Genomic DNA, 18,799 nt, shown 5'->3' on the forward strand with positions numbered 1-18,799 from the left:
CTCTCCCTTTCTCTCTCCCTTTCTCTCTCCCTTTCTCTCTCCCTTTCTCTCTCCCTTTCTCTCTCCCTTTCTCTCTCCCTTTCTCTCTCCCTTTCTCTCTCCCTTTCTTCTCTCTCCCTTTCTTCTCTCTCCCTTTCTTCTCTCTCCCTTTCTTCTCTCTCCCTTTCTTCTCTCTCCCTTTCTTCTCTCTCCCTTTCTTCTCTCTCCCTTTCTTCTCTCTCCCTTTCTTCTCTCTCCCTTTCTTCTCTCTCCCTTTCTTCTCTCTCCCTTTCTCTCTCCCTTTCTCTCTCCCTTTCTCTCTCCCTTTCTCTCTCCCTTTCTCTCCTTTCTTTCTTGTTAGGAAGAAGCAAACACTGGGATGCTGGCAAAAGGTAAAATATAAGCTTTGATCAGTGGAAGAAGACTAAATGTAACTTTTTGAAACTTGCTTACCTGCTTTTTAGTATTTTGATATTTTTCACCTGATTTTATTGTGTTCTCCTGAAAATATGCTGAATTGAAATAGTTAAAAATAATCTACATATTAGCAATTCAAGGTGATCATCAATGTATTTTTGTATTTATTACACCTACTCAGAACTCAGATTTGTAATCAGAGTTCATCAGTTTACCATTAATGGCATTAAAATAATCTATATAGTACTTCTTGTATGCTTTAGACACCAAGATAATCTCTGGTATACTTCTAAGTCCAGTGTGACAAAGTATAAATAAGAGAATTGTGTTTTGTTTAACATTTATCTTCTTAGTTGTCTTACTTGATTCACAAGATTCTACTACAGAACTTCAGAAGGCCGTTGAAACATCGGATGTAGCTCCAGGCGAACATGATCAGCCTGAAGAAGTCAGTGCAGTTGAAATGAATGAAGCAGGTAAGGGGTGCTTTAAAACAGAAAAAAAGAAAAACAACAACAAAAAAAACACTACACAAGAAAACTCAAAACTTAAAATCTTACTGTATTAGAATAGGTGACTACGATGTCTTCATTCGTTCTTAGATTATTGGGGAACATGAAGCCCTCGGCTTTTACCAACAGATTTCAAAAGCAGAAGGAAATATTTCAGGAAAAAGTAATGTTTCTACTAAGAAGACACTTTTGTCTACTTGGTTACTGTAAAGTAGCTTTTGATGTTGCAATTTCATATTTAAATACTATCTCCTGTGGTTATTCCTCATATCTAAAATTCTTCTTTGACAACACTGAGCTCAATTATTAAATACATTCTCTTATCGAATAGGCTACTTATAACTGTGATGGCACCTGTTAAAATAGTCATGCTATTAATTTTAGTACTGTTAAAATATTGAGCTGGGGGAGGATTGAGGAGAGGAATGCAAACTGTAGGTGAGACAATTTAGTAGACACTAATTAACTTGGCACCTGTTTATAGAAAAAACAAGATTTTTTTTATGTAACTGAAGTCACTGTTTTCCCCACATAATAGACCAAGATAGTAACTGAAACAGGCTCCAGTGGGATGCTTCCCAAACCAGAAAATCCGGTAGTGTCTCTTACAAGCCTGCTTTTTTCCCAGGTACTTCCTATGGACAAACCACCAGTGACATGGAAGCGCTACACCAGGCATATAATCACGTTGATCAGTCTTTGGGGGACACTGACAAGCAGAAACTGCACAGTTCTGCAGCGGCAGTCTCAGAAGGCTTAGGGCAAAGCATTTCACAGAATAATGACATCTATGCAAAAAACATGTCAACTGTTGATTCAGGTAAAGAGCTCAAAGGAAGGCATATATTGTACAAGCTTGTAAAAGTGAGTGAGCTGGTAATATCTGTAATACGCCATTTATGACACATTTTTAAATGTTGTCCATGTAACAGATACTTTGTCTAGATTGTTTTTTAATTTATTATATATTTATTTCTCATTATTTAGATTTACCTACTGTGGAAGAATTGATGAAAACAATTAGAGGACATTTATGTAATACCAGAAATTTTGATGTGGACTCTGAAAGGTATTTCTTTGAAGATGCATTTTAAAAATTGTAGTAACTTAAAGCTACTAACTATTTGTGAAAAACACCTTACTAAATAACTCATCTGTCTCTTTCCCTGATTAAATACTGAAATTTTGTTATATCCTGCACTGGCATTATGGCATTTGCAGTGAACTGTTAAATGAATTATACAGTGTTAATAGGTTTAGACCAGGGATTCCCATACTTACTTTGGGTAATAAGCAGCAATGTTTGTCAAATCATTTGGAGGGGTGTTCCTCCACAGCTAGGATCTCTACCTTCCCAGTTTTCTCCTCTTTCCCCTTCTCCATACATGGATTTCAGCCCACATCCTTTCCTAGCTCTCCAGCCTCCATAATCTTAAGTTCAAATCCTTTTAAGGTCAAAGCCTACTGTTGTGATTCTTACTAACCTGTGCTCCATACTTCCTCCTTGTTTGCTGCAACTGTTCTGTCTAGAGCAGACAGCACAGGCCTTGGAACTGTCAGAAATACAGGTTATGCTTAGCAGATGAGTTTTGGGAGCTTATCATGTAGCTGCACCCAGCAGAAATTACCACTAATTTTTTATTAGTGTTAATTGCAACCTTACAGGTGTTTGTCTTGTAGCCAATTTTGGTACCTCCACAAAAACAGTCGCTGCTGGTAAGCAGCTCTTGTTCCACAGCGTGGGAGAGAATCTGTGTGACTAAGTCTGCAAGATGGGTCTTAAAAGAGGCTTAATAGCTCTTTGAAATTCAGGCAGTCTTTACAGCTGATACCTAAAGAAAAAATGCCCTGCTTTTCCCAGAGTGATAGAAAAGCAAAGGGCAAAAGTTTTATTATATATGGTTTCTTTTTTCTTGTAGTCCTGTGAAACTGGTAGGCAGCACAGAAAATGACCTCATTAGCCACTCGCCCTTTGAAGACCCCCAGAGTAATACAGTTTGGGAGAAAAACTCAGTTGAAAAGTTTACCAGAGAAGAAAGCATCTTTCTACAGACAAGTGTGAATGACAATAACTTTCAGAGGATCAATGAGAAAGAAATTCAGACCGGTGAAGTACAGCCTGATATACTAAGAGAAAAAATAGGACAAGACTCGCTGCTTTCACAAGGAAGCAAAACTAAAAGAGTAAGTATTACCAACCAAATTTTTGTTACATGGAAATAATTTTTAAAGGTATGTCTTTTTAGACTGCCTGTCACTTGATTATGCTCTGATGTTTAGAAATTGAGAGACTGCTGTTCTTTTTCTTGAAATTCTCATGTTGCCATTGCTACTGTGAGAGGTCACCAAATCCAGTGGACATTGGGACCGGTGAGATTCTTCTTGTCCCAGCCCAACCTACGCAAGGCTGCTGGAGTCTCCAGCTCAAGATAGTGATGTCTCTGAGCATGTGAGGATTGGAAGGACACATATGAACACACAACAGGCTAAGAACAGGGAACATTTTTACAGAGAGAACAGTTAGAAATACAGTTCAGTAACAATATAGGAGAAACTGTAATAGTCAGTGTCCAGCTGAGTCAGACAAGTGTGCTGACCAGCAACCTGGTCATGTCACCAGCTTTTTAAATCTGATTTTTCCTTCTGTTTCCCAGACTCGCTTCTTTACCTGTTTTTTGTTTTTGTTCTTTCCCAAAAGATCCTGTAAATTTTGCACATTCCTACAATCATCTCAAATATTCCAGAACAAGATTTATGTAATCCCAAATGTTCTCCCTGGATCCCTAAATTCTTTTCCCCTTGCATCCCCTAAGTTAGCTTCACACTCCTTTTCATACTCTCTTGTGTATGCAGGCATTATAGGGACAGAGGTTTGACTGATTTATCCTGGTGAATTTCCCACCTGGGCAAACAGGCTAAACTTTTTTGTTTGCTGGTTTTGGGAGTTGTGTGCTTTGTTTTTGATGATCAAGTATAGCAAGGTTCCTCTGACTGCCCCTGTTCCTTTCTTCGTGGCTGGTTTTCTACATTCACTGTGTTCATTAGCCTTTAGTCATGACCTACCTGATTTGGTAAGCAGAAGATCCTGTAATGTACAGTACAATTAAAATAAAAATACATTTTCGCAGATCAAGTACAGAGCCAGTACAAAATACTTGCCCTATGTAGTTCTGAAGTAGTACAATTCTGCAAATTTACTTCCTACTAATTTGGTTAAAAATAATGCTTGCCATCACCCTGAGTCTTACAGTTGTGTAGTTTTGGTAACTGGTTCTATGTTTTTCACTGGTAAAGTTACCTTCAGTTTACAGCAGAGCCTAAAACTTGTTTTAAAAAATGTGTTCTGTCACAGGCTCTTCAGTCTTGTTCCTTGAAGAATGAAAGATCAGAATCAATGACAAACAAACCAGTGTCATACAAGAATATCAGAAGTCCAGCACCCTTACATAAAAAGAAACCTTCACATGGTACTCATGGACTGGTTAGAAGTTCTAGCTATGGGAAACCCAGTTTACTTTCAAAGCAGTCTTTTCCAGTTAGTGAAAAGAGAACATCAAAAGAAACTTTCAAAAAGACCTGTCTGAAAGCCAAAAGTCCTGCAGATAGAGCAAAATCTAAAGGTAATTCTAAGTTTTAAGAGTTTTAATTCTGAGTTTTAAGAGCCAGGGAGATTTGCTCCTTATGCTTCACGTTTAAAAAAACCCAAATATCATAGAGAAGTCTAAACTCAAATGCAGTTAAGTACTGATTTTTTTCTGTATTATCATGAAATTGCTGTGAGAGACTTTTATATGTATCTTTGTAGTCGTGTTTCATTTCCACTCACATATACCACCACTATGTTTGAGACTTACCTATTGTTCACCAGTAGGACCAAAAGAATAGAAAAAGCTGGTGTTCAAAAATTAATATCTATCAGTTGACATTTTTCATTACAGTAAATGCAAAGACACACTAACATGCTGACACACTAACTGCTATGTTTGAGGCTGAATTTCTTTCTCAGCTGCTTCTTTTGATCTTTGCTTTCCTAGAGTACAAAAAAAGTACTCAAAAGGAAGTCCTATTTTCTGTTCATGTCTGGAAAGAAACGTCTATGGAAAGAAGAATACCAGTATAGTCCTGTGAAAACTGAGTTTTATTTTGGGGTGAAGCCTGAAGAGTTTCATGACATAATTCAGCTTAGTGTCTTTGCAAACAATGTTTGCTGCTATCCCTGAGGCAGGCTTTAGTGCACTTCTAGCATGCAGTGCTTTTAAAAACCCTGCAGGTAGTGTCAGGAAAAGCAGTTTAGGATTATGTTACGTGCCTTAGGGAGATGCTTCAGTGGCAGCTGTTGAACTGAAGGACCTCAGTTCATTGTTGTGTCTCTGCCTGTGGAAGAAAAGGTTGTACAGCCTGGTGAAGGTGGTAAAGTGAATGAGAAGTACTGAGAAAATGGCCACTGGCCTCATGCAGACTTGCTCTTCCCTCTAGCTATAACCATTCACCTTAGCAATTTTAGGTGATTTCAGAAGTTAATCTCACACAGCCACATTCTGCAGAGGCCTCTATAGCTGGGAGGAGAATAGCCTTGAATCAAAGAATTCCCTAGTCATCACTGCTAAGGGAGCTTTCTGAGGGGTGTGTGACTCTAAAAAGGCATGAAATTTGGAAAAGAGTCATTGTCTGGTTGGAGTTTGTTTCAGGTGTAACATTCCTAAGCAGGAGCAGTTGAAATGGCAATTATAGTTGCTATCTGTATTGCAGAAGACTGAGATGTGAACAGCTCCATGTATGTTAGTGACTCTAGGGGGAAGTTTCCTGCCTTTTTATTCCAGTCAAGTTATTTGATGCAACAAATAAATGTTGCATTTCTTTCTATGATGTCTGCACTCCAAAGTCCATTTTGAAAATTGCTGTTTCTTATCTTCCCCATAGCTTGCAATATGTTGTGTTTCTGTATGCTTAGATAACTGGCAGCTCCTCAAGCGGAGGAGTGAGGTTAACCTTGCTTCATGAAGGATTTATTATCCAGCTACTTGTTTCAGTTGTTCTCTTGGGTTTTGTTTTATCTTGTCCTCAGTTCCTTACTGAAAAAAAAAACAAAACAAATCCTCCAGTTTTTCCATAGTATATCATTGTTCTCAAGTTTCTATATTTAATTCAAAATTCAGATTGTAGAATACTTTACATACCTACAGGTTGGATTACATGAATACATTTTTTCCTTAAAAGACATAAAATTCTGAATTTAATTTGTTCTATTTTACTTTCTGCCTAAATGAAGAAGCCTTATTTGCTACTAGGATAATAAGATCTGCAACAAATGAACCAACTTTGGAGGGGAGTATTAACAGAGTTTTGTCTGGCCAATCAGTTGTTAGTAATCTTCAACACCAGGCTGTGGATTACAACAGGCAATATCATGTGAGTAATAATCAGTGATGCTCCTAGTTATAGTATGTACAACTTGGTTTGCAAGCCTATTTTGTCAGGTCTTTTAACAATTATCACAAGAATGGCAAATACTGAAATGTTGAACAAAGACTTCCCTTTGGTCAAACACTAGTTTTTGCTTTTAAAATATGCAAGTACAATCATACTGCTTTTCAGTTGCTTGGATAATGCTGTTTCTTTGGTGGTTCTATGTAGTTAAAGTTGCTTATTAAATTCTAAAAATTACTATCTTGTTGTAAAAGAAGGTTAAAGTGAACTTCTACTTATTCTGCTGTGAATGTTGAAACAGTACTACTGTTCAGGGATCTTTCCTATTTGCATTGCATTAAATATTTAAGAGTATCTTCTGACTTCTCCAAGATGACTGTATTTGCAATACCATAATGGTTTTTCTTCTCCCTTATCAACTGCATAATAAAGCTATTCATTGAATACCTAAAGCACTGCTGCTTTTCTAAAAGTAAGATGCTTAGCAATATAATAGCAATATAGTGGCTATCATATATGATGTAGTTGTTTCTTGTTGGGTTTTTTTTGGCTTGTTTTCCTCATATCTATTTTGCACATGAGAAGGTAGCTCATTAAAATAAATGCAGGATGTTTTGCTATTACAATGTTGGGGATTTGTGTTTTGGGTTGTTTTTTCAAGTGCCTTGTGTTGTTGCTGAGAGCCAGACAAACCAGTTAAATAAAAACTGATGAGCAGAGTTCTGGTAAACAATCAGCTCAGTGTAATGTTTCCCTGAATTGTCTTCTCTAGGACTTACCATTTTCCCCTATCAAAAGTCGTGATAGGGAGCTATATTTGTTAAAACGAGTACAAGCAGCAGAGGAGGACCTGAACACAGCTCGGGATTTGATTCAGCAGCTGGCCAGCAAGCGTTCACAAGAAGAGAAGGAGATGGAGGCAAGGGTAGTAGAACTGAAAACACAACATGAAAAGGAGCTTTCTCGTCTGGGTCAGGAAAACTATGTTCTTCAGAGTAAGGTACTGTATCCTGTGCCTATAGAAGAGAAGAAACATTGTTTCTGAAAATTGAATTAGTGTTACTTTACATGCGTTGTTGAGCAGAAAATCCGAATTTACACGGACACTGCAACTTTATATATGCATACCTGCTGTTACATTTACTGCCTGTAAGACATGGGGTTTTTTTCCTAGAGATAAACTATGTTATACTGAGTTCCCTTACTTTGTTATTTTGTGAGTGCTGCAGCTAGTTTTTTGCAAATATTTAAATCACTCTCACAGAGATTAACAGATACCATTTGTTATGGATAAGTACTTTATGTTGAGGTATTGTTTATTGTTCTTGATGCATTTTTCAATGTTGTGTTTTGTCTGTATATCTATTCCCAGAGTTATTCCACTATACCCTCCTGTCTAGACACATAAGAACAGAAACTTATAGCTTTTCTCAAACATTTTTTGCTTTTTTCTGTTTCATAATGCTTCTGTAAAACTCCAATAAGACCCACTCATTGGTCTGCTCTCATACTCTAATTAAGAGCTTGGACTGTAGTCTTGTAGAAAATTCCATATTGTTAACAAAACTTTCTTATTGCGTGTGTGCCTTTTTCTAAAAGCTAAGAAATATGGAAGAGATGGCCAAAGAAAAGAGGTGGACCCACCATGCAGCAACAGTTCCTGTAAGTGAGGAAAAACTGGCACAAATACAAAAAGAAATTGAAGATCAAGAGGTCATTATTCAAGGTTATCAACAGGTAACACCACACAGCTGCGTGTTCTAGCCAGCTTTAGAAACAAAACTGTGTCATGGTTACTACTTTTTTGTTGAAAACAGGTACCTTGTTTTCTAAAAAGTGGATGAAATTTGGGTGTGAAGGGCAAACATATTGCAGGTTTAAAAAGTATTTCACACGTGTCTGGTTTGGGCTAAGTTTTTCCACAATTCCATGTAAATGTTCTAAACTGTAAAAATTGGTAACTTGTCAATTGATAACTGGGAAAATACTTTATGGTCAATGAAGAACCACAAACGTTTTGCCCAGATGTAGTTGAAAAGTAGTACTTTTAAGCAGCATTAGAAATCTGAAAAAATCTGGCTTTTAAAATGTTTTTCTCAAGATCTGAGCAGCAGATTTCAACCTTACTAGGGTGCCTGATTTTATTACTTAGTCAAGTGGAGAAATAGAAAATTCATGCTTAATAATCCTTTTGAACACTTGCAGCTGTAAAATCCAGGTGGTAGTTTAACCAGCTTCCAGCTGGTGCTCAGCATAATTTCTTGATATAAACACAATACCTTTCCAATATGGCTGTGAGCATCCCAAACAATGATGATTTTTGTCCCCAGGAATGGAGCCTGGGCAGGCTGGGCTCTGATCTATCAGCACCCATCCATGAACATGCTTTTAGAATATAGTTGGGATAGCTTTGGAGAGGATCTGACTTAGCTCCTTCCTGCAAAGTGAGCAGACACTTGGACGAGAGTGTAGATAATGAAAGTAGATACCAGTTTTAGAAGCTTAGTAAATGAATATTTAGTGTTTTCTTCCACTGTTTCAGCAGGAAAACTATGTGATTCATAGAAAATTGTTTTATGACTGTAGAAAACAGTAATTTATTCTTTAACTTTGTCTGCCTCAACTTAGGAAAATGAGAGGTTATACAAACAAATGAAAGAGCTACAAATCCAGAACAAAAAAAATGAGGAACGAATGTTTAAGGAGAATCAGTGCTTAAAGTCTGAATTAATAAACTTAAGGTAGGCTCATATCTGACCTAAAATCTCTGGAGTTTTCTGCTGTTTATTTTGTTTTTATGAAGAACCATTGCAGAATCTATCAGGTGCATGTTTTTTAGAGTTTCTCAGGTTTGTAGTTTTGTTTCTTCTTTTGATTTGTGTTGTTTATGGGCAATTAATTCTTTGTTTGCTTGATGGTGCTGCAAACCTGAGGGAAGACTAGAGACTTGCATGTGGGGAACACTTCAATGTTCTTATTCATATCAGAATGCATAATACATTATACTGCACTTGTTCTGGTATTGTGGCTCTGCTGATGTGTTCAGATGTTTTGATGCTGTTGTAAGATATGCAGTAGATCGGGGGCACAAGAGGTTCTGCTAGTGGAGAAACCATTCTATTCACTGCACTGTAGGTCCTGTGAGATTTGCATCCAGTGCTGGTAATGAGGAAAAACAACCTAGCAATTGTGTGTACTCCTAGTTTACAAATCCTTGCTTTGGAGAGGCCTGTAGATGAGTTCCACTGATGCAGAGTAGATTTTTATTTCCCTCTCTTGTGTAGTCCAAATAAACAAGTTCACGCAAGGTAAGAAGATTTCGCCTTACAGTGAATTTTGTTTGTATATAAATGTTGTGCATATTTGCTTCTTTTTTTGGTTTGAACCTGCACACATCGACTTCGTGGTACCAGTTGGAGGGCAGGGGGTTGTGTTTGTTTTTCAGTAGCCTCTGTTAGTATGCTGAGTCGCCACATTGCATAACTGTTGTTGCTGTTGCTGTTTAGAGAAAAAATAGAGAAGACTAATAACCAGTCACGAATCATGCAGGATTCTGAAGCAGCCAGAAATCAGAGTTTCACAGAACTGATTTCAGAGCTTCGAGCAGCACAGGTAGGTATATATATCAAGCCTTATTTTCATGTGTTCTTGCAAAAACAGCATGACCATCCATACTGTAGACTAATAATGGGGTTTGGGTTTTAATTTTTTTAATGTTTAACTTATGTTTTCCCATGCTCTGCTACAGCAGGGCCTGAGAATAAAACCAAACTTTAAAGACCTTATTGTTGCTGTGGTCTGATACAACTTTTAATCATTGTATGATGAAAAGGCATGTTCAGGATTTTTGTGTGATATTATGTGTTTAGTTTTTAATGTTTTACTGTTTTCTCTAAAACCCAGAAAGAAGAAGCTAAATTACTAGAAGAGATAAGACGTCTCAAACAAGATAAGCAAGCTCTTGAGGTAGACTTGGTACAAGCCAAGAAAGAGAGAGATTTAGCAAAAGTCCAGATTGCATCTGCATCAAGTAAAGCACCTTCATTTTGTTGAATAATTTTGCTTACTTTGCATTTCACTAAGTAAATATGTTACAAAGACTTTATTGAAGTATTACTTAGTGAAATGCATCTAGACCATTTCCAAATATTGTCTAAACTTCTAACAAAAGCATACAGTGAAGGACATGCTACAGTACTTTTGGTATTCTATTAGAAAGTATCTTCTGTATCCAAACAAACTCTTTGTTGTGGCCCATTAAGTTTGATTTCTTGCCTATGTTTCACTGGACATGGAAAACAGATGATTTCTATTCTGTGACAACTCTGTTCATAAGAAAAGATTTACTATGTTACATCTTAGTCTCCTATTTAGATCTTGTCCATTTTTTACCTATAACTTATGCCTTGGGACTTTCTTCAGCATTCTTATCAGAGCTTTTTCCAGTTTGAATTAATGAGAGTGGGCTAAACATTGGTCTCTCTCATTTCCAGTGTCAGGCATCACAAATGCTAAGCACAGTAATATTTACCTCCATGTCTCTTCTCAAAATGCTTGATCCCTAAATGGGAGGAGTATGATCAATACACATCTAAACACACATTCAGTGTCATTCCTCTTGGTGCTGAAGGTCTGTTTACTAAAGCATGATCAAGAATAGATCTCCCTGAGATTCTGTTTTAAGTACTTTCCTTAGTAAACTGTAAGCCATTGAGTACTGCTATGTATGAGAGAAATAAAGGGTGGTTTTCAAATGTTGTTGCTTTTTAAATCCTAATTAGGATCTAGGTTTAAAACTACTGCAGTAACAGTATTGTCAAAATGGTAAATGTATGAAATATGCTGAGGAGGATAGTGTTGACTAATTACTCCTTCAATACATAATTACTAATAAAACAATTCTAAGAATGTTTTATTCTTGTAGGTGAGAAGTCTTATGAATTTAAAGTTATGGAAGAATCATACAAACAGGAAATTACTCATTTAAAAAAAAGACTTCAGTGGTATGCAGAAAATCAAGATCTTCTGGATAAAGATGCAGCCCGTCTTAAAGATGCAAGAGAAGAAATTGAGAAACTAAGACTAGAGGTGATAATATCTAGCTTTATATAAGAAGTTGGAGCTGGAAATTGTTTCTTTTTCCAGTGATGAGTGTAATGTAATTCTTTCCTTCATAATAATCCCATTTTTTTGGTATATTAGATTGGTTCTATTGGACATCTTGGTTATGCTTCTGGGAACAAAAGTAATGTGCTTCCCTAGAACCTTCAAATTTCTTGACCTAAGGGAAAGAGGTATATTGTTACATTAACAACTAGGAACACCCCTCTTGTCATTCTCTTTTCCTCCTTTTTGCTCCACAGTAACTTAGGCAACACATTTCTTTTCTCTTAAGTACCAGTTCTAAATTCTTTCTTAGGGAAAAATCTCTGGTTACTATAGTAGAGAGGAAAAAGCCAAAACACTCAAAATATAAACCAAACAAAACTAATACATGAATCTTGAATACTGCCAAGATTTGCATTGTCTACTTGTCAGTACATTGGACTTAGGATTCACAGAAGCAAAAAATTTTACCGGTGCTAAAATACAAGTGATCTTGGAATTTTTTCATGGTATTTTCTTAGAGAGATTGCAGATGAAAGGAGGTGCTTCTGAAGGAGCAGCCAGGGAAGGAGATCCCTTAAACACCACCATATCAAACTTTGATCAAGATAACATTGCTGTGAAAGAAAATATTTTTATTGGCGTTTTCTCTGGGCTGGACTGGTGCCTAAAAATTCTGGTGCCTAGAGCTCTGACTTCATAGAAATAATCAAATCAGTCAAACTATGCTGGCATGAAAGCATTACTTATGCTAATATTGCCAGTGTGGGAGAGAAATCAAGATAGGAATACTTTTAAATATCCAGGGTGTAATATCCCTGTATAGAGATTATAGTGGCTGATAAAGGCAGGAAATTCAATTTTAGATTATAGCATTGAGTCCTCATGGCCAGACTTCACGGGAGTCCAGGAGCATGAGTTATAGGGTTCCTTCCCTGATTCTGGAACTCAGCTTTTATTTAGGCACAACATAACATTGCCTTTTGGCTGTTTCTGTATCTCATCACAAGGTATAGCATTGCAAATCACAAACCATTTCCTAAACTCATCCTGAAGTCATGGAATGCACTGTAGTACTTTATATAATAGTTTATTAATCAAGCCTGCATACTGGAAGTATGAGAGAAAGAAACAGTTTTACTGTTCTGAAGACAAGAGTGTCCCAGAACTGAAATTCTCCTCTAGATTTCCATAGCTAGTTTCAGCTGCTTTGGAGGAGGAAGCTGTCATGTGGGCTAAGAACCTGAAGAATCATTTAGTACAGAAATTAAATTACCAGTTTTTAAGTGACAGAATATATATATTATATTATGTGTGTTTGAAATGCTTTTGTACTACAGGACAGTGTCTCTGAATACATAATTCATTTTGTCTTCTTGTAAATTGAGCAGGTTGAGAAGCTCAGAGCTGAAGCAGGAGATCAGTGTGTGCAACAGAAAAAACGTCTGCGAGACAGAGCAGCAGATGCTAAAAGAATTCAGGATCTTGAGCGACAAGTATGCAATAAAAGAACTGTCTTTCAAATCTAACCTTTGTTTCAGATAAGGTCTCATAAGAGAAGTGCTTTCATAAGGATAAAGCGTAGCATGAAGTTGTATGATAAAGTAACTTGTGTTATTGAACACTCATAAACACAAAAAGCTGCAATTATTTACTTAGAGCTCTTCTTGCTACTGTGCTCTAACAAGCTGATATCCCTTTTAAATCTTTTAAAATACTATTTAGAGTTTCTTTGAAAGGGGCTAGAGGGCAAAAGCCAAAGGTTGCTGTTTATCTTCTAAGACTCCTGTCCATGTTCAGTAATTCCTTAAAAGTATCAACCAGGTTGATTCAAAAGTAGGGGTTTAAATTCCATTGGATTCCTACAAGATTCATGAAGATTGGGGGAGTGGAGACCTTAAAATCCATGTTTCTACTAAAGAAACATCAAGTGGAAGTGGGCCTTCCTGAATTATAGGAGATGGCAGCTGCATTAGTTAGGGATATGTGACTCATGGGCAAGAGCCTTTCAGAATTCTGATGAGAAAAATATCTTATCCATAGATAAGAGAGGGGCTTGTTATGATGTTGCATGCAAGGTGTTAGTTTTATATTATTGCAGACTACAAAATAAAAGGCATATAATCTGTTATTGGGAGAATAATTCCAATATCACTATGAAATACCTTTAACAGTTGGAAAAGTAGAATGTGAATGCAAATCCAGAAGAAAAGCAAACATATTCACAGCATTAAAAGCCATATTCAACTTGAAGACCTTTTTTTTGACTTTCTTAGGACTGTTGACATAAGGCAGTCTAAAGACCAGAGCAGTATTTTAAGATCATGTGTAAGTCAGTCAGAAAGAGATTATGAGTCTTGCTTTTCTGTAAACAATAACAAGAATGGGAAGAATGTAAAATAATTCTCAATATATGCGTCTATAGTTTTCATTCTTCCACCTTAAGGGGATGAAATGTGTTAACGTTCTGTCACTTATTTCTGTTCACTTTTCAGTAGAACTTTATTATTTTTGACCTTTGACTTAATTTTCTTATGAATAGATTAGAGAAATGGAAGGAATTCTAAAAAGAAGGTATCCAAATTCTTTGCCTGCTTTGATTTATGCTGCTGCTGCTGCTGAGAAAACTAATGATCTTTCAGCTAAAAAAAACACAGTTGAATTTTTGGAGAGAAGAATAAAGAAATTAGAAACAGAACTTGAAGGTAAAGATGATGAAGCTAAGAAAAGCCTCCGTGCCATGGAACAACAATTTCAAAAAATAAAGGTAAAAGTTGAATAGTCCACTTTGCAAGTAACAGGCACAAGGCAACTGGAGTCTAACACAGGGTAGTGGTTAAAACAGAAGGCAAACACCACATTCAAAGGAAAAAAATACTCAAAGAATTTATTACCAGAATTTCAGTACCTTCAGCACCTAAGATAAAAACAGCATTGAAATTGCTAGGGTAGGATTGAAACGAAGAGGACAAGTTCTTGAGGCATAATAATTTAATTCTTACAACTAAGGTAAGTGGTTTTCACCCTGTGGGTCAGAGTAGTTGCTTATTTAATTCCTTGCTGTACCAAAGGCTGTGTTCTCCAAAGGTCTGCTGACAGAGCATTTCTGCAGGGAACATTGGGAAACACAAACATGCTGTCCAAAAATTACGTGATAGTGAGCCTAAAGACTCGTGTTAGGAAGCATGGAAGTCTGGCATTTTAATTCAAGGAAAAGGTGAACTGCACAGGTGCTTAATGAGCAAGAAAGGAAAGCATTGGCCAGTTGTTCCACCTTGTCTCCACGAGTCACTCATCTTGCTTTCCTCGAAGGAAAATAATGGCCATCCAGGCTATTAAGAAGGTTAGGTTTCCTCAGCTCATTAGGACACAGCTCATCTGTGTCTGCTTGAATTCATACTTCTATCTTTGTACTTATAAATAAATAAAACAAAGATCTGTTCCGTTAAAATTTAAGATGTTTTGAAAAATGCAAAGTACAGTTTTGAGCATGTGACCAGAATGTTTGCCAGCTGACAAATAGCAAGTACATGATGACAAAATTAACATTGGTAGCATCTGAGGAGAACTCAATTACATAAAAATGAAATATTTTCTTGTCAATATAATTTTCTATCCCATTGTTACTGCATCCATTGTGGTTAGATTATTTTGTAGTAAATGTTTCGAGTAACTCTGTTTTAAAGCAGACTTAATTATTTCATTCACTAATTTCTGAACTGATTGAGTGGTTTGTTAGTAATCCTGATTTGTATCCTGTCTTCTGAAATCTTGCTTCAGATGGGCAGTAACTTTAAAGAATAGTAGGAAGAGATAATAATAACAGTACACTTATGAAACTGCTTTTTTGTTCCTGCTTTCTACTCCCCTCCTAGATACAGTATGAGCAAAGACTTGCAGAGCTCGAGCAACTCCTTGCCTGTGAATTTATGAATGAAGCACCAAAACTGAATGGTGATAAAGCCAGTTCTACAGAACTTGAACAGGAGCTTCAGAATCTAAAGAAGACCCATGAGATCACTGTTGGAAACCTCCAGACAGAAATTGAAAATCTTAAAAGTCAAAATTCCCAATTAAAACTCAGAAGTAAAAATGATAATAAAGACTTAGAGTCCATGGACTCCAAGATGAAACAATGTAGCACAAAAGACAGGTTGTTAAAACTAAATGAAGAACTGGTCATGAAAAATAGAGAAATACAAGACCTTACAAAAACTGTAGAGAAACTTCAAAAAGAAAGGATGGTGATGTTGTCTGATAATAATTTGAGAAATAAAACAAACACTAATGGAAACTCTGCAGAGGTCTTGAAAAAGAATACTGCAGCAACAGAGAGAAGGAATTCCAACAACACTGAACCCTGTATAAGCATGTTCAATGATGACAAAATACACCAACTACATATCTTTTCTGATTCTCATCTCTCAGAAGTTCTGCAAGAAAATGCACATCTGAAAGAGGAGCTAGAGAGATTGTCTCTAGAAATGAGCCAGCAGCGGGTGGAGTCTCAAGCAGCACTGGCTTATTCTGAAAATAACATACGAAGGTAAATGCTCAACATACTGCTTTAAAAACCTTCTTAAAGTGTTAGCAGATACAGGACTGAACTGGCACATTAACATGTCAGCCATGTGTGAAAGGTTGCTTATACCTTCATTTGTACTGTTTGTTTTCTGGCTTTGGGGGACCTGGGGGTTTTTTTTAACTTTGGGGGGTTTTTTTAAGCAGTGCACTGTCACAGTTCTTTCTACAGGCAAACCTGTATTAATGCTTTTATTAATACTACAATTTCTTAGTAAAATACCTCAGTTTAAATCGTCATATCTTAGATGCTTTGTGTTGTATGGCATTAGTATTTGGTATATGTACTTTCCTTCAAATCTGGGGTATGTTTGCAGTGGGATTTACTTGGCCAGCTGTAGAAACCGTATACTTCACCTAGTCTCCCGTCATAGTCAAAGTAGAGGAAATTGGCATATTTAGATTGCAACACATTATTTTCTAAAATAGATACCTAAAAGAAGATAGATGCATTATGATTTAAAAGCATGAGTTTTCTCACCATGGTTTTAATAAGAGGAGCCAACAAAGATGATTGACTGAATTTTCTGTATCCTAACTGCCTCTAGTTAAATGATACACATTGTGGGTTTCCCACCTTTTCATCCCTCCAGAGCAGTAGAAGTAATGGTGGTCCTGTCTTGCAAGGTTTTGTTATGAAGTATCAAAGACATGCTACCTTTAACATTTTTGATATTTTGTATGTTCAAGTGAGAAGCTGCTGCATTTTTGAAGAGCTGTCTGCAGCTGCTTTACTATATCCCACTTTCCTCTTGCTCTGTTCAGGATGCAGGAAGACACAGCAGAATACATTGCATCTCTGAAAGCTTCCCACCAGAGGGAAGTCGAGAAGATTGTTTGCCAACATGCAAAGGAGCATTCTACTTCTAAAGTAGCTGAACTAATGAACAGAATTTCAACACAGGAGGTAAGATACAGTAGATGCTTTAGTTACTTATAGCTATATCTTAGAGTTATTTCTTTCTGTATTACTATAAACTTACTTGCTTTGAAGTAGGACCTCTTGTTTTAAAAATCATCCTGTGCCACAGCATTCACAGAATCCCAGAATAGCTGAGGTTGGAAGGGACCTCTGAAGGTCATCTTGTCCAACCACCCTGCTCAGGGGGGCCATCCTGGACCATGTCCAGGTAGCTTTTGAGTATCTCTAAGGAGCGCGATTCCACCACTTCTCTGGGCTGTTTTACACGTGATATAAAGGGTAGAAAGAGCTATTGCATTCAGATTATTTAAGAACATTTTAAAATGAGGAAAGTAACTTGAAGATTGAGACTTGTTTTCATATCCATATGTACCTGTGTGCTATTTGACAGCCCATGCAGAGCACTATTCACTAGCACACACACACACACACACGTGTTAGAGGCAGTGTTGTTACTGCACGCATCACTTACACCTGTACTACTACAATCACAGAGTCACAGGACGTTAAGGGGTTGGAATGGACCTCAAAGATCATCTCATCCCAACCCTCCTTGCCATGTCCCCTCTTGTAGGACAGGGACACCTCCTACTAGACCAGGTTGTCAAGACCTTATCCAACCAGTCTTTAAACACTGCCAGGGTTGGGGCATCCACAGCCTCCCTGGGCAACCTGTTCCAGTGCCTCTCCACCCTCACAGTAAAGAATTTCTTCACAACATCTAACCTAAACTTCCCGGCTTTCAATTTTTACCCATTACTCCTTGTGCTATCACAACTGTTCCTGATGATGAGTCTCTCTGGCTTCCCTGTAGGCCCCCTTCAGATGCTGGAAGTTTGCTATGAGGTCTCCACACAACCTTGTCTTCTCCAGGATTAACAGCCCCAGCTTTCTCAGTGCTGCTTATATTTTTCTGTACTTCTCCTGCATAGGTTTTCACATGTTGTCATGGGTGTATGTGCTAATGACAAAATGTTTTTAAACTTTTTGTAGATATTAATAAAACATCTTCAAGAACAGCTTGGTGAACAAGAGAGACGTCAAGAAGCTCTTTTAGTTTCACAGATAAGAGAGCAACTCCTACAAAAAGAGGTATATCTAAATTTCAATTGGGGTACCTTAGTCTAATAAGAGTTTTCATCCTAATTCATGTCAAGCCTCAAATAATATATAGTAAAATAAGTCTTAGAAACAAAATTTTTGTCAGTTGCTTCTACATCAATTATACCTGAGAATGCGAGGTTTTTCTGGTGTGACCAGGAGAACAACACAGAACAGAACACAGAGCTTTGACCTTTTTTGATTTTAATCTTTTTATTGTTTTTTTTATTTGGTTTGAAATGTCTGACATCTGTATGAAATTTGATCAGCAGGTTAATCCAGTCTTTCAAACTCTCTGAGAGTTTTGGTGGGTAGTGGTAAATAGACCACAGGACTTTTTCTTTATTTTTGTTTATTAAGAGGATTTTTTATTATTGTTTTCAAAAGCTTTTCTTTTTTCATTCTCCATTGCCATAAAACTGACTTAGGCAATTATATTCTTGGTTTTCTCCTCTGCTATCTCTGAAACTTAAGGTGTCTTAAGAAGGGAGAGTTCTGAAATTCAATTGGTTTTGAGAGAAGTATATAGTTTTTTTCTAATCTTCTACTTCTATTAATAGCATATAATCTGAAAATTACACTTGTTCTTATCTTTGCTTTTGGGTTAATGTTGTGTCAAATTGCTGTCCATCTTTTAGCTCAAGCTTTTAGAATCATTGGCTATGCTTTTGTTGTTCTTGAAGTACTGCGAGTCTTTTTGTTACCACCTCCTGTTCAGGAGGATGTGGACTGTCTCAGCCCTGTGCCTCTGCTT

At 37.0% G+C, this 18,799-nt stretch overlaps 1 protein-coding gene across 6 annotated transcripts in view; it reads left to right on the forward strand.

Moving 5' to 3' along the window:
* CEP162 (centrosomal protein 162) overlaps nt 1-18,799 on the forward strand; it is a 45,176-nt gene that overhangs the window by 20,188 nt on the left and 6,189 nt on the right. For 5 of the 6 annotated variants that reach the window (XM_069011216.1, XM_069011217.1, XM_069011218.1 and 2 more), the window contains 18 exons: nt 341-371; nt 750-872; nt 1,537-1,728; nt 1,896-1,977; nt 2,828-3,092; nt 4,261-4,528; nt 6,178-6,317; nt 7,108-7,335; nt 7,935-8,072; nt 8,964-9,076; nt 9,842-9,947; nt 10,239-10,365; nt 11,260-11,423; nt 12,833-12,937; nt 13,984-14,208; nt 15,317-15,987; nt 16,788-16,929; nt 17,938-18,036. In XM_069011216.1, coding sequence (XP_068867317.1) covers nt 341-371; nt 750-872; nt 1,537-1,728; nt 1,896-1,977; nt 2,828-3,092; nt 4,261-4,528; nt 6,178-6,317; nt 7,108-7,335; nt 7,935-8,072; nt 8,964-9,076; nt 9,842-9,947; nt 10,239-10,365; nt 11,260-11,423; nt 12,833-12,937; nt 13,984-14,208; nt 15,317-15,987; nt 16,788-16,929; nt 17,938-18,036 — 3,219 coding nt within the window. The remainder of the gene's footprint in view (nt 1-340; nt 372-749; nt 873-1,536; nt 1,729-1,895; nt 1,978-2,827; nt 3,093-4,260; nt 4,529-6,177; nt 6,318-7,107; nt 7,336-7,934; nt 8,073-8,963; nt 9,077-9,841; nt 9,948-10,238; nt 10,366-11,259; nt 11,424-12,832; nt 12,938-13,983; nt 14,209-15,316; nt 15,988-16,787; nt 16,930-17,937; nt 18,037-18,799) is intronic. The other variant, XM_069011219.1, reaches the window with a different exon arrangement.

The sequence above is a fragment of the Aphelocoma coerulescens genome, chromosome 3, assembly GCF_041296385.1.
Source record: "Aphelocoma coerulescens isolate FSJ_1873_10779 chromosome 3, UR_Acoe_1.0, whole genome shotgun sequence".
Taxonomy (NCBI): Eukaryota; Metazoa; Chordata; class Aves; order Passeriformes; family Corvidae; genus Aphelocoma; species Aphelocoma coerulescens.